At 48.4% G+C, this 16,008-nt stretch overlaps 1 protein-coding gene across 1 annotated transcript; it reads right to left on the minus strand.

Annotated features, from left to right (window-relative positions):
• Positions 1-156: 156 nt before the first annotated feature.
• On the minus strand, positions 157-12,326 carry CYP11A1 (cytochrome P450 family 11 subfamily A member 1). Its single transcript, XM_077318181.1, has 10 exons — positions 12,153-12,326; positions 7,082-7,522; positions 5,563-5,718; positions 4,988-5,187; positions 4,517-4,720; positions 3,673-3,833; positions 3,160-3,326; positions 2,542-2,620; positions 1,625-1,816; positions 157-899 (listed from the first exon to the last, which is right to left on the minus strand). The coding sequence occupies exons 2-10, from the start codon at positions 7,369-7,371 to the stop codon at positions 783-785; spliced, it is 1,566 nt and encodes a 521-aa protein (XP_077174296.1). The 5' UTR covers positions 7,372-7,522; positions 12,153-12,326; the 3' UTR covers positions 157-782.
• Positions 12,327-16,008: the final 3,682 nt, after the last annotated feature.

Below are 16,008 nucleotides of genomic sequence, written 5' to 3' on the forward strand. Positions count from 1 at the left end.
TGCGAACAGTCCCTGCGAACAGAGCATCCTGGAGTGGCATGGATATAGTTTTCTCTCCCACACTTCCTTCCGTATTCCCGGTGGCTTGATTTGGTTTGGGATTCTTGGCAGTACCACAGCAGATGCAAATAAAATACCCCTTTTGGTACTTGGAAATCCAAACATAGTTGCAAATTTTATTCTGTTTGCCGGAAAACATTGCATTTCCCCCCAGTTTTATTTTGCTTATGCCAGTTTTATACCATGTTTTGTTACAACTTGTTGCTGGCCGGTGTTTTCTTCTCTCACCTGCATCCCTCCATGTTTCTGGCAACTCATTTTCCTTAGCTCAGCTTGGAGGACCACTTTAGCCCTACTGAAAGTGGGGAAATTGTGTGTGGGGGGGGGGGAGAGAAAGAGAGAGAAGTTCCACACTGAAGTTCCCATTTGCTCTCTGAAAACTGGACATCTCCCATGACTGCTTTGTATTTGATGGGGCAGAATTTGTTTCTGCTCCTCTGAGCTCCTGAAGGATGCTCCACATACTTGGCCTCATCTCAAAGATTCGTGGGAAGGCCCTTCTTTTAGGGTTGCCATCTCTGGTTCGGGAATTCCCTGGAGACTTGGGAGCAGGGGAGGGTGGATTTAGGGAGGCGGGTGGGGTCTCCGCAGGATATAATGTTGAAGAATCCACCTCTGAGTGGAGCAGCTTTCTCCATGGGGGCTGATTTCTGCCTTCTGGAGCTCGGTTGTCCTTCTGGGAGGTCTCCAGGCCCCACCTGGAGGTTGGCAACCCTTCCTGATCATGGGTGAAGAGGCCGCAGCGTTAGGTAGATGGGCTTGTCTGGGATCAAGATAAGTTCGAAGGTGGTCCCGACGTCCACTCCTCTCTTGGTTTCAATTTTGAAGTTTTCGAGCATCTGGAGGGAAGGAAGGAAGGAAGGAAGGAAGGAAGGAAGGAAGGAAGGAAGGAAGGAAGGAAGGAAGGAAGGAAGGAAGGAAGGAAGGAAGGAATAATTATTGGAGGGAGAAACTAGCAAAGTGGGAACTTAATATACCCATTCTCCCCACTTATATATTTCTTGTAAATACAGTTTGTTGTTGGGCTAACTACAATTACATAAAAGGTTTCGGTTTGAGCCAGTGAGAGCTATTTCATCCCCACCCATGCAGAAGAGGTCTGTCTGGGGACGCAACCGTTTGACGGTGTCGGGGACGCAAAGTTCATTATCTCAGCGGTCCCAGAGAGCTGGGCAACAGCTCCTGTCGTCTAATCGGTCTAAAGGTCAACGCTGGACTTTCTATAGAGTCGCCAAGTCCTCCTGGCCACGGCAGGGGGATCCAGATCCAGGTTGGGAAGCCCCTGGGGATTTGGGGCTGGAGCTTGGAGAAGAACAGTGGGGAACAAGGCCTTAAAATTCCGGGGGATCCCAAAGTCTCCCCTGGAGGTTGGCATCCCTACCAGCAAGATCCAAGGCCCTAGAGTCCCCTCTCCCAAGCAGCCTGATCTCTGTTGCCTGGAGAAGCCTGGTAATTCCAGGGACGCCCCAGCTCCCACCTGGAGGCTGGCATCCCTCACGCACGCCATATCTCAAGCATTTCCCACCTGCAGGCCTGTTCCCGAGAGGACGGACTCCCAACTCACGTGGATCATGAAGAGGTGCATCTCAAGCTCTGCGATCCTGCGGCCAATGCACTGCCGCGGCCCGAAACCAAAGCTCAGTCCCCGGAAATATTTGGAGTCCGTGTTCAGCCACCTGTCCGGGTCAAACTGCTCGGGCCGGGAGAAGAACCGGGGGTCCCGGCCCATGGCGTAGATCCCTACCTGCACCAGTGTCTGTGCAGAGGAAAGAGAGGATCGCACCGTCAAACGCTGCAGGGACAGGTCTCCAGAGCTGCCGAACGCTGAATGTTTGTGAGCATACCTTGCCTTGCAAAAAGGGAATCATTCCATGGTGTTTCTGCAGCTGAACTAGATACAGAACTTATGGCTGACATGGCTAAACCAAGGCGACCGGGCTTGGGTCGTATTGCAAGATGAGAACCATCGGAAAGGACAACGATACTAGGAAAAGTTGGAAGTCAGCCGGAAAGGAAGACCCAGCAGGAGGCGGACGGACGCAATCAAGGTTAAACCGGAGTCCTCCGCCTGCAGGTTTTGGCAGTTAGCAATCTACGTTTTGGAGGACTGGCCCACGGCTACCCCACGGCTTCACTATGACACCATGCTGGCTCTTGTCATATTACCCGGAAGGATCTGGACTGATTTGATTTTCTCTTTCAAACCCCTCTGTTTGTCATGTGCGATTCTACGCCCCATTTGGGTCGTAGTGCAGTTTTCGCATCCGCATATGGAATATAATCTTATTCCATGTTGCTAGTGGGAAATAGCTGGATATTTGGGGGGGGGGGGCAGCACCTGGGTGGAGGGACCTCGGCAAGGTATAAACCCTGAGAGCTCACCTCCAAATCAGCAATTTTCTCCAGGGACTCTGGTTTCTGTCCCCTGGAGATCAGGTGCAACCTGGAAGCTGGCCACCCCATTCCACGCCAGACGCTCACCTTGGCAGGGATGAAATAATTCTGGAGGATGATCTCTTCCGTTGTGTACCTCTGTACGGTCACAGCGACTGGGTGCAGCCTGGAGGAGAGAAGGGGGAAAGGGGGGACGTTTACCCACTCTGGGAACATTCTGTCTGAGAGAGGAAATTGATTCCGGTCTTGTATAAACCACTACTTCAAGCAAAACCAAACTAGAATCCCTTGTAGTTACAAAGCAACGGTGTCAATCATGCAGACTCTAGCTGTCAAGGCATAACTTTGGGGATTTGCAAGAGCTTGCAGTGTGCATAACTGAGCAGGATATCAAGGTTGTCCTGTAGGGGGCATCGTACATTTAGCATAGATAGGGTAGGAACTCGTGGATGATTTTCAAATTATCTCCTCCAGTGTCGTGATTGGCTCAGCAGGAGACTTCCTGCTTTTTAAGCATCCTTCCTCCCTGCTTGCCTCCAGAACAGACGTTGAATGACTGAATACAGCAGCTAGAATAATTAGTTTTAGTTTACATCTCTCTCTCTCTTTCTATACATGCTGGGGATTGAACCTGGGACCTTCTGCATGCCAAACAGAGGCTCTACCACTGAGCCACAGCCTGGACCTAGGCCAGGACACCCATACCTTAGTGTTTCCTTGATGGTAGCTCTCAGCAGCGGGACTGATTTCAGCACCTTCGCCATATCCCCGTTTGTGGCAGCCCTGGCTGCCAGGATCTCCTCCCGCAGCCTCTCTTGCAAGGCGGGAGCCCGAGCCAGTTCAAACATAGTCCAAAGGAGGGTCATGGAGGTCTAGAGACAGATCAGGGAAAGAAGATGGATTAAAATGAGCCAGGCAGCATCAAAACAAGCAATAAAACAAGCAATAAAACAAGCATTAAAACAAGCAATAAAACAAGCAATAAAACAAGCAATAAAACAAGCAATAAAACAAGCATTAAAACAAGCATTAAAACAAGCATTAAAAGCATTAAAACAAGCCAGAGCAAAACAGAGAATAGTGCAAGTTTCTGGATGCTTGCACAGTGATCGGGAGCTTCAGCAGTGTCCAACGGGACACTGAAGCACTCTTAGAGTTTGAGCACTGGAGAAGCATCCCTCAGGATCAAGACATCCATGCGGCCCTCCCCCTCCTTACCGTGTCAACTCCACCAGCCATCATCTCCGTCACGTTGGCTTTGATATCTTCGATGGGCAACTTATCCTGCACCAAGAGGCTGCCTAAGAGGCCCATGTATTTGTTGGGACTTTTCTGGTTCAGACGGAGGTCTCGGTAGATCTTCTGGATGCACTTGTCAGCTGGAGAGGCAGAGAGAAAGAGGACGTGCGGATGCATAAATGTAATCCGTTGGCACACGGGGCTTCCAGGGAGGTTAAGAGTTCCCTCTGTGGACGCAGCAGAACCTGGCCCTGCTAGTGTTGCCAACATCCAGGGGGGGAACAGACTGACCACACGGTAGCGGAGGTTGAAAAAAACCCATGAGAGGCACAAAACAGGAAAGAACGTTGATTGCAGTGTGATTGATTCCAACACAAATGTCTTTACAAAATCGGTAGCTATCCAAGCCTATCTTGCAAGGTTTCACTGGTCAAAACTCACTTTAAGTTGTTTTTGTAGGGACTTTTGTGTTGTAATAAACCAATCTGCAATCAACATTCCTATTTTTTTTTTTTGCTTCTAATGAGATTTCCTCAATCTTCCTGACAATGCAACTACAGAGATGACTTCCCCTGAAGAAAACGGTTCCTTTAGAGCAGGGGTGGGCAAACTGCGGCTCTCCAGATGTCCGTGGACTACAATCCCCATGAGCCCATGCGAGTGCTGGCAGTGGCTCATGGGAACTGTAGTCCACAGGCATCTGGAGAGCCACAGTTTGCCCACCCCTGCTTTAGAGGGCTCTCTGTTGCCCCATTTCTGTCCTCTCCAGGACTTGGCTACCCTAGTGAGTAGGGACCCACCATTCCACAAGGGTCCTTCTCACCTTGCATGAATATAACGTCCCAGGCCTTTATGTGGTCCTGCCAAGTCTTGGAGTTGATCCTACGCAGAAATCCTGGCGGTATGTAGAGCATCGGCGCTGTCGTGTGAAACATGGTGGTGATGGCATTGATGAACTCCTGGGCCTCGGGGTCAACAAAGTCCTGCAGAAGGCCCAGGCGTGTCCCATAAAGAACGTTGCAAACCGCTAGGGGGAAATACAGAAACGGATTTTCTTAACTTCTTTTTACCATTGAGAAGCCCCTGAAACCTTCTCCAGCATTCGAGAAACCCTAGAAGTGGCGCGATCATGCGGAGTATGGTTGGGAAGCATCGCTGTGCAGGGGGTTGGACTAGATGACCCCGGAGGTCCCTTCCAACTCTAGGATTCCGGCTATTTCTTCTGTGTCTTCCCAGCCCACCCAATGCCTCCCACCCACGAGCCCTAGACCACTCCCCCCCCAGTCTGACTCACACTCCAGGGCGAACCGGAAAAGCTCATTGGTCAAGTCGGCTGTCCATCTTCCCTGTGGGCTCTTCTCGATTTGCTTGTAGGCCCGCCTGACAAAGTCCTCGCCCACCTCGTTCAGGAGGGGCACAAACTTGTCCGTCACCTGAGGAGACAGGACCTCTTTGTTGAGGGTCAGGCGGTCCTGCCGCCAAGACTCGCCTTTCCTAGGGGAAGAAGAGAAAGAGCATTAGGATGCTTTGGGCTGATCCTGCGTTGAGCAGGGGTTGGACTAGATGGCCTGTATGGCCCCTTCCAACTCTATGATTCTATGATTCTATGACTAGATGGCCTGTATGGCCACTTCCAACTCTATGATTCTATGATTCTATGAGCAGGGGTTGGACTAGATGGCCTGTATGGCCCCTTCCAACTCTATGATTTTGTGATTCTATGAGCAGGGAGTTGGACTAGATGGCCTGTGTAGCCCCTTCCAACTCTATGATTCTATGAGCAGGGGGTTGGACTAGATGGCCTGTATGGCCCCTTCCAGCTCTATGTTTTTGGAACGGCCCCTAAATTCCATCATTGCAGGATCTTACTTGAGCAGAACTCCGCAGGGCTTGTTCCGGAAGTCGCGATACGCCACCCAGGAGGGGATGGCGAACCGTTCTGGGTACATGCCCTCCGTTTTAAAGAGAGTCGCCGCATCTTCAGGGTCAATTATATTGATGCTTTCGTAATTGCCCAGTTTCTCCCTGGAAAGAGGAAAAAGAGACACACAAGACAAAGAGGAATACCTCCCAGCCCCAGCAGGTCCTGCAGCTTAGAAGAGGAGGGAGCCCTTCCTCTCACAAGTTCTCCCCCCCCCCGAAATATTTCACGGGTCTCTAACACGCTGCCAGAGCAAGCCTCTTAAGATTAGATTTCCTAGAACAAAAAAAAAAGACACCATCTCCCTTCCCCTTCCACACATCAAGATGAAAAGCTCTTTCTAAACATTTAAAAAATAGCCGGCGATAATAACTGCATTGCTCAAGGCCAGGTGAAGGTCAAACCGCACAGGCTGTGGTTCTTTATTCCAAAGGTTGTTACGTTACAGGAGGGAGCTCAGAGCTGAAGGCTATAGCTCATTCCATGCATGCAGAATGCTGAGTCCTTGATAGCTCCCATTAAAGAGGTCTTAAATAACAGCGTGGAAAAGAATCTCTCTCTGGTGGAGACCCCTAAGAACCTTCTTTTGGTCAAAGTCCAGAGTATCAGATGAATTTTTCCTCAGTGCCTCCCTACCACTGTTTATTTTATCCCACTAGTTTTCCAGATGTTGTGAACATGTGTCTGATGTGCCGCTGAAGCGGCAGAGGGTAATGCATCATTAAAGAGGCTGGGGTTTGGAAAAGCTGGTATAATAATCATTATTATTATATTATTATTATTATTATTATTATTATCCTCTGCATAGCCTTCCTTGGTGGCCTCTCTCTTCCAAGTGCTGACCGTGCTTAGCTTCCCCCAACATGGGGCTTCCAAGGCAAGGGAGAAGCAGAGGGGGTTGGCCATGGGCTTTCTCTGCAGAGCCTTCCTTGGTGGTCTCCCATCCAAGACATATGGGGACCCCATGTTGGGGGTTTCAAGGCAAGGGAGAAGCAGAGGTGGTCAGCCATTGCCTGTCTCTGCATAGCCCTCCTTGGTGGTCTCCCTTCCCAGCACCAACTCTGCTTCACTTCCAAATTATGTCGACCTCAGCAAAGGGCTTTCAAAGCCAGGGAGAAGCAGAGGGGGTTGGCCGTGGCCTTCCTCTGCAGAGGCTTCCTTGGTGGTTTCCCTTCCAAGTACTGACCCTCTTACCCTTTCCAAGATCTGATGAGATAGGTCTTTACCATGCCGCCTTCCCTCCCCATGTCTCATTAAAGACGGCTAAAATGTCAGGGACAGAAGGGAAGGGAGAAATGAAACAGCATAACTCACCCAGCTATTAGGTTACCCTCTGTTAGAAACAGGACTAAGTTGACCTTAATTTCCCCCCCACCACCACTTTCAGAATTATTTATGCAGATGCGTGCGATTAATTAATGGACCATACGTAACGACCAGGCCCTGATTTGTTTAACTCCCTCTTACCTGTAAATCGGCCCAAACTTCCGGAACTTCTGGATCATGACATTGTGGACGTTCCGGAAACCATCCTCCTGCCAAAACTGGTACAAGTTGAACCAGCTGGCTTTCCAGGTGCCTGGCAGTTCGTCGAAGGGCCTGGCTATTTTCCCCTGGAGAGGAGAAGGGTATACCCCCCCAGACACGGTGTGGACCCCATAGGAGCCAAATGGCTGAGTGTCTTCAGCGCGGCATAAGGTCCAGAAGCAGCCGGGGTTACCCAGAGCTGGGAGACGCAGGCTATTTCTGGTTAGCATTGGAAAGAAAAAAAAAATTCAAGGAGAGGGGGGAGAACCCGTCAGTCTGCTTGGGAGGCAAAAATCCTTCGGAGTGATTCAACCTCGGCCAGTTCTGGCTCTTATACTGATGGGGGGAGGCTTTCTCAAGGATGCTGAGTACAAGGAAACTCTGTCATGAAAAGAAAACTGTCATGAAAAGCAGATTCCCTCTGTCATGAAAAGCAAACTGACAAGCCGCTCCAAAACCAGCCATCCAAGGGTGCTTCCGAATGTCAGAAGAGCCCGTCTTTTTTATTTTGTGGGCAGAGTCTTACGAAAGGGCCATGGATTTTGTTAGTTTTTTAAAAAATGCTGCGGCTCTCTTGTTTTTGGAGCTAACACGGCTACCCATGTCGATCTGCCTCGGGGCGCACACATCCTCAGACGATAAAATAAAAAGCAGCCATATAAGGAGGACATATATAAAGAGAGAGTAGATTAGCACATTAGGAAACAGCATCATGAATAATTATAGAATCTTAGAGTTGGGAGGGGCCTCCAGGGTCATCTAGTCCAACCCCCTGCAGAATGCAGGGAATTCACAGATACCTGCCCATTCATGGCGACCCCAATTCCATGTCCAGATGATACCCCCCCCACACACACACACAAACCCAGAATGACTGGCCATGCTGGCCTGGAGGAAATTATTGAGGGCGTTATGGAGCTACTTTACTAATCTTGGTTATGTTTTATGCTGGGTTTATGGGGAAGGGGGTTTAATGGGGTTTGATATGGTCTGTAACCTGCCTCGAGTCCACAGAGAGTGGGGGGCTATAGATATAATAAATAATTATGATTGATTGATTGATTGATTGATTGAGTGATTCGCCTCCTGACCCCAAAGTGGTGTGAAATTCTGTGAGGAAAGGCAGGAAAGAAAACCTGTGAGGGGAGAAATGGCCGTGACAAAGAAGAAGTACAGCTGTTTGTTTATACCCCGTTTTTCAGTTCCCAAAAGAAAGTGAGATGGGAGAACAAGAAATCCTGAAGGGAATAAATGGCTGACAGCTATTCTTGCATCGAAGAAACAGAAGTTCTGAGAGGAAAAATTAATGTGAGGGAGGAAAAATTCTGCCAGGGGAATAAATGGGTGATAACTGTTTCTGCACTGAAGACGGGGGAAGCCTGTGAGATTTGGGGAGAGAGAAATGCTGTGGGGAGGAAAATAGAGAGAAATTCTGTGAAGTGGGAAGAATAAATTCTGTGGGGGGAGAACTGGTCGGCCCCAGGGCCTGCAGAAAGATACTGGGAGTCTGGGAGATGGGAATGGGAAGAAAACTTCGGTGAGGTGAAAAATGAAGGAACCCAAAGAAAAATGGTGCAGCAAGACATGCAGCAATAAATTCTGCAAAGCAGGAAGGGATATTTGCAGGGAACGGCAGCCATCCCTGCCTCAAAGGAACAGAAACGCTGCAAGGTGGGGAAGGAAAATCCGGTCAGGAGGAAAATCCCTGGACGGAGAAAACAAAACAACGAACAGGACAGCAAATACATATTTGTTTAGTTATTTAGTTATCTAGTTAGTTATTTAGGTAGTTATTGAGGTATTTAATATATGTATTTATTTATTTGGATTTTTTATACCGCCCTTCCTTGCGGCTCTGGGCGGTTTAAACTCCACGGAAGAAGAATTGTTTGCACATGAGTTTCAAAAGCATCGCTTCCTGCCAACATTGTAAAGATAAAACAGAGGGATGGAGACGGAACCGAACAAAACCAGCCCATCCACCCCTCTGAGCCGCTAGGGAGGGGCGGCCTGTAAACGAAACAGATTAGCAAATAAACAAGGGAAATGCGCAAATAAACTATTGCCAAACACTAGCGCTTTTACACGTGCTGGAAAATGTCCCCTTCAGTGGCCGCTTGCAAGGGGATTTTGCCAGATTTCACGCCATTCATGGTGACTGAACTGAACTGCCAAGTGCATGAAACATGAATGGAAAGTGCGTTATTTAGTATGCGTCAAATTTTAAACCCTGGTTTAGGGGGAAAGTGTGAAAATAAATCAGGAGGGGTGTCAAGAAGCGGGTTTCAGAGAGGTGTGACTACCCTGCAACCAATTTTATTACTTTTTAAGGCGTGACTGAACTCGTGCGTTTTTCGAATATCGAATATCGCGCCCCAAAACGACAGAAAAGACGGCTCGCGTGACAGAGCGAAGGGAAAGAGAAAGGTGGCGTTTTAGAAAAGAAGAGGGCAGTGGGAAAGCTCTTGAAATCATGCGGTTTCGATAACCCCGGCAGGGTTGAGAACAGCCCGGAGGGAACAGAACGGCAAGTTCACTTCAAGGGCGCGAGTGACAGTCCAAAGCAAAAGAATGTAAGGTTGCGTGCGGAGGAAAAATAATAAACAGAAAGAGGGGAAGCCGAAATTCTGTCCTCTTGCAAAGATTTGCTGGTATAGACCCCCTTTTCAACTAGATGGAGCTTCCCTTTGTTTGGAATCTTCCAAGGTGTTTTGCCAAATCTTTGCAGACGGATTTTCCTGTGTGAAACAGGCAAATTTATTTGCTAAAGGGAACTGGAAGCGTATTACACAATGGGTATGAAGTTAGCCTAAGAGCCAGAACGGCGGATTATTTGGAAAGGCGGTGTATGCATGCTACGGATGCCAACCTGTGGTCCTCCAGATGTCCATGGACTACAATTCCCATGAGCAAATGCTGGCAGGGGCTCATGGGAGTTGTGGTCCATGGACATCTGGAGGACCACAGGTTGACTACCCCTGGGCTAAATGACATCATACCTGCTAAGGTCTGTGTCCTTCCCAAACCCCATCTTCATGCTCCATCCCCAAAATCTGCAGGTATTTTCTCACCCAGAGCTGGCAGCCCTCAGTTAACAAAGCAGTGATTGGCCATACTTATTGGCCAAGATTAGGAGTTTTGACCAGACAAATGCTTGGGTTACCAACTCTGGATTGGGCAATTCCTGATGATTTTTTTAGGGGGGTGTTTTGGGGATGGAGGTGGGGGACCTCGGGTGTGCCACACAGAGTTCACCCTCCAAAGCAGCCAATCTGGAAACCCCTTGTAATTCCTGGAGATCTCCAGGCCCCACCTGGAGCTTGGCAACCCTGGACCGCAAATCCAATACGTCTGTGCACTGCAAGAATATGCTATTGGAAACGCTGGAAAAAATATTCAAATTAGGTGAGATAAAATCATACGCAGGGGAATTCCAGTTAGGAGAATTTACAGAACTGTTTTCCCCTCTCCAAATCCCTAGTCTGCAATGGGGAAATACATTTTCCTCTCTTTTTTGCCTGTAGGTGGCAGTCGCCACCAACACTGGCTGATGTGAACTGTAGAGGGGAAAAAACAGAAAGGGAAAAAAATACACCCTGAAAATCAAGGTAGGAGCCCAAAGGTTCTCGATTAACCTGAGGAAGAATGTGGTTTTATAAAGGCTGCCCCGTATTCTTAATTCTCCGGGTTTAGACAGTTCGTGCCAGGAACCCAAAAGTTGAGCAACTAAGAAATAAAACATAATGCAGTTATTTATTACACCGTGCACAGAATTTTAGGGTTAAAAACGACATATGACATATTTGATACGTAATAAATCAACATTGGAATTCAGTCGAAAATGGGGTCCAATATTAGAGTATATTGACCGGTAACTATTGAGATGTAAAGAAATAGTCAACTCTTAAACTGTATATGTAAGTTTTTGGGGGAAATTTCGTCAGACAGTGAAATGGGAGTTTCAAGAAAATATATATAAGTAGAGAGTGGGCTATGGTTTAGTACACAGCCTAGTGAAGATGCTTACAAAGGACTTACAGAAATAACACGCTGTGTTTATCAGGTCACAATTTGTTTGGGTGTCTGTTGTGGGGAGAGGAAAGGGAAGGCGAGTGTAAGCCACTTTGAGACTCCTTCAGGGAGAGAAAAGCGGCATATAAGAACCAACTCTTCTTCTTCTTCAGTAATCTCAGGGCTCTCTCAGCCTCACCCGCCTCACAGGGTGTCTGTTGTGGGGAGAGGAAAGGGAAGGCGATTATAAGCCGCTTTGAGACTCCTTTGGGTAGAGGAAAGCAGCATAGAAGAACCAACTCTTCTTCTTCTAACTGGAAGTTGGGAACCCTTCCCAGCAAAGAAAGAGTTTTGGCATCTCCAACTTCTCAGGCATCTACAGGATCCCGAAACTGTTTAACTAGGCATGAGTGCAGCTCATTGTTCAGGATTCCAACTTTGCATGTAACTCTGGTTTGGCTGGGAACGTGGGAGATTTTAAATGACGCTCCAGAAATAGCCTTTCAGGTATTGTTCATGTTGTGACATGCAAGATCTGTGGTGTGCATGATTCAACAACATATTAAGAATATCCTGTAAGGGGGTATCTGGGGAGATGTGTGGTTAACATATTTAGGACATTCTGGGTGTTTTTCAGAGGTTCTCCTCTTCTGTCCTTATTGACTCTAGGACGTTGTACCCCGTTTGCCTCCAGAAATGGCAAAATGAACAAAAGAGTTCGGCTACTAGCTCTCTCTCTCTCTTGCTCTCTCTCCTCTTGTTCCGTACAAAGTTGTTTCTCTTCACAACGAAACAAATTCATTCATTCAACCACCTTTTTGCCTATTTGAACTCGGCCAACCCAGGCAGCCCTACAAAACAGACCCCTCCTGCCGTCTCTGCCCCCCTCCCCGAAATATTAAATGTGAGTTGTTTTCTTTTCTCCCTTTTTAAATCCCCCTTACTCAGGATCCTGCCCCAACTCAGCCATGTGCTGCCACTAATGGGAAATGACCTTTACCGTTCAAGCAGGAAACAGGAAACAATCGTGCAAATGTGCCATTGCATCTCCAAGGGCCCAGGGACTTTTTACAGCCTTCGTTGTATCAGCCGGAAGGAGCCGTTCGGCTTTGAAATCGCTCTGCTGGGAGGGAAAAGGGAAGCGGCCGAAGCAGAAACGAAAGCCATTGTTTCTTGACCTAGAGACAGATTTGAATAGTTAGGCAAAGGGCTTTCTCTTGGGACAGCAGGTTTCCAAAAATACAGTGAGTCAAATCCGGATTTGACAGAAAGAAGAAGGCAGACGTGATAAGTTGCACAGCTAAAAGACGGAAGTTCCCACTTTACATGTGGACGAGGCACCAACCTGCAGCTCACCCGAAACTCGGTGGCATTTGGGTGGTATCGGTGGGAAGTGCCATCTACTCACAACCGGCTCATGGTGTCCCTGCGGGGTTTTCAAGACAAGAGTCGCTGAGAGTGTCGGCAGAGTTTAAACGTGCAGAGAAGGATTAAAGCACCAGCTGCTTAACTAATGAGTATTTCTATTGAGAAAATAACCATCTTTGCAAAGATGGGAGGACAGAGAGAGTCCTGACCATCTGAGCAACCTGGGCACCGTGTTGGTGACTCCCGACCTAAAGATTTATTTCCGAGCACTCCCCCAGACACTATTTCAAGAATTGTCACCCTTGTTCTCTTCTCCTCCACTTGGGTAATTTAAGAATCATCGCCCTACTCCAGGCAGGGCTTGGTTGGCCTTCCTCTGGAATTACAACGAACCTCCAGACTGCAGAGATCAGTTCCCATGGAGGGCACGGCCGTTTTGGAGGGTGGGCTCTACAAGATCCTACACCCACTGAGTTCCTTCTTCTCCCCAGACTCGCCTTCCTCAGGGATCACCCCCAGATCTGCATGGATTTCCCAATGAGAATCTGCTACCGTACGCTGAATGTCATTAGTTACGCTTCTGGGGAAATTCTCCCAAAGGCTTAAAGTGCGTCACTTTGTTTACACAAAGTCTGCTCCAAGTTCAAGTCAAAAGCACCTAACTTAAGACATGGCTACTGTCATATTGCCCAACAAGGATGTTCTAGCAGCTATTTTGGTCCCTCTGATGTCATTACGTTGCAGGGAGTAGCTGTATTTACAAACATCATGGAACAACTTCCTCGTGACCTCTGCCCCTCCTTCTGTGTTTTATTCTCAGAGATATGCATGACCATTCTATCAGGTTTCTTTTTTAAGTTAACTCTCATTTCCCAGAAGGGTTGCCAGCTCTGGGGTGGGGAATTCCTGGTGATTTTCAACAAGCGCGTGGGGAAGGGTGAAATTTGGGCAGGGGGGGGGTCCTCAGTGGAGTATAAGGCCATAGAGGGGTGGCCCTTGAAGCCACCGTTTTCCCAGGGAGAACTCATCTCTGTAGTCTGGAGATCAACTGTGACTTTGGGAAATCTCCAGGGCCCACCAGGAGGTTGGCACCCATCGAATCCATATTTCTCTCTCTCTCCAAGAGCCAGCTTGTTGTAGTGGCTAGGACTTCTAATTTGGCAAGCCAGGTTTGAATCTGCGCTCCTCCACATGCAGCCAGCTGGGTGACCTAAAGCTGTTCTAAGTAGTAATATCAGCCGCTTTGAGTCTCCTTCAGATAGAGAAAAGCAGCAGATAAGAACCATCTTCTTCTTCTTCTCCTTCTCCTTCTCCTTCTCCTTCTCCTTCTCCTTCTCCTTCTCCTTCTCCTTCTCCTTCTCCTTCTCCTTCTCCTTCTCCTTCTCCTTCTCCTTCTCCTTCTCCTCCTCCTCCTCCTCCTCCTCCTCCTCCTCCTCCTCCTCCTCCTCCTCCTCCTCCTCCTCCTCCTCCTCCTCCTCCTCCTCCTCCTCCTCCTCTCTTTCCCCCATCGCCTGGTCCTTTCAGCTGGAGACCCCAGGGACTGAACCCGGGGACCTTCTGCATGCCAAGTAAGTCCTTGGGATGTTTAATGAGCCCATGACAAATCTGTCTCGATCTCATCACGGTGCGCTAAAGACAGGTTGACAGAAGGAGAGGTGACAGCTGCATTGCTCAACTATCTGACTCACCTGCCCTGTTCCAGGACAACTCATTCCTATGGAAGGTTTGCGGCGTTCCTATCAGGAAAACAAGAGGGCCACCTGTTCCCAAGAAGAAAGAAGACTGCCTACCTGTTTATCAGTCTGGCAGATCTAGACTGGAAGAGGCTGCAGAATAGCGCATGGAGAGGGTGCTTTGGTAATTCGAAGCAGCTGTTTTCTCCAGATTTTGCTGAATTTTTTCTTTGAAACAGAGCGGATGTTAAAAGTTAAGAGCGTTTTTGTGAGTCTGCTATTCAACACAGCTCGTTCTTGTATCAGACGCTGGAGATCAGTTGTAATTTTGGGAGGTCTCCAGGCCTCACCTGGAGTTTGGCAACCCTGGGAGGAACATTCTTAGGGCAAGTGTGCAGTGAGGCAATGAATACCCTTCAAGTGATGCCTTGAGGTCTCCCGCTGTTATACCTGAATTTGAGACAGCCAAGAAGAGAAACAACTATATATAGTCAGAGAGACAGAGAGAGAGAGGCAGAGAGAGAGAGAGAGAGAGAGAGGAGGGACCTAACTAACTGTCTAACTGTTGTCTGCAGATATTATTCTGTTCTGGAGACAAGCAGGGAGGACACAGAGGAAATTATTTGAAAAATATCACAAAGTTCCTGATCAAACTATGCTAAATTATTATCACCTCTGATGCCCCCTGCAGGTCATTCTTACTATTCCGTTCAATCATGCGCACCGCAGATCTTGCCGATTCCTCTCCAGGCTCCGTCTCCAAAATCTCCAGGTATTTCCCAACCACAGCTGGCAACCTTAGCAATGCAATTTCGGACAAACCTTATAGAATCCAACAAGTAAGGCAACCCATTCTTTCCAGTAGATATTTTTTTTTTTTGGCTGCATCCAGTTAAGCCAGGCGGTTTTGGCAAAAACATGTGTCACAGGTGGGTGCCCCATCTGAAAACCAGGAAACATCTGCAGACAAAGCCCTGCCTTTTCCTCTTTTTGTGGAAAGGACCTGGCTTCCTATAGTGTGTGTGTAGGGGGGTCAAAACCTGTCTTCCTGCATGTGGGGGGATGTTTATGTGAGAACACAGCGCCAGGACTTGCTGCGACAGCAAAAATGTCTACCACGGCAACAACAGAAATCCAAAATGGGTTCCAGGGACTGGGGCATCCTGTAGACAAAGGACGAGGGAATCCGCTTTCCAGGGGAACGACGGTGCTGAAATGCACAAAGCGTTAAAAACAGATTTTTTAAAAATTGCGATGTGAATTTTGTCTCTTCACCGGTTACTTGGAACAATTCACAATTAATAATAATGAGGAAGATGAGCTGACATAAGAATCTATGAGGAAATGAGGGAGGGAGGGAGGGAAGGGGATTGTATGAGCATGGACTTAGCCGATGACGGCCACTACGGAGGTCAGGAAATTGGCGGGAGAGAGTCACGAAGCTTTCTGGCAATTCGGAACCCAGCTTTGTGGGGCGCCAGCCTCCAGGGGGGACCTGGGGACCCTCCTGAATTACAGTGCATCTCCAGACTGCAGAGATCAGTCCCCCTGGAGAAAAGGGCTGCTTTGGCATCCCTTGCTGAGAGGGAGGCCAGCCCCCAAGTGGGGCCTGGGGATCCCCTGGAATTACAGCCAAACTACAGGATGGTTGGGAAGGTGGACTCTAGGAAATCGTGTCCAACTAGAGGTTTCACCCACAAATCTCCAGAAGTTTCCCAGCCCCCATCTGGTCACCCCCCCCTTCCCCCATCCTCTTCCGGTCAAGCCTGTATGACACTCTTATTCTTTTGTTTACCAATAAACCTGGCCCTCTCG

This window comes from Paroedura picta, chromosome 18, assembly GCF_049243985.1.
Source record: "Paroedura picta isolate Pp20150507F chromosome 18, Ppicta_v3.0, whole genome shotgun sequence".
In the NCBI taxonomy this organism is placed as follows: domain Eukaryota; kingdom Metazoa; phylum Chordata; class Lepidosauria; order Squamata; family Gekkonidae; genus Paroedura; species Paroedura picta.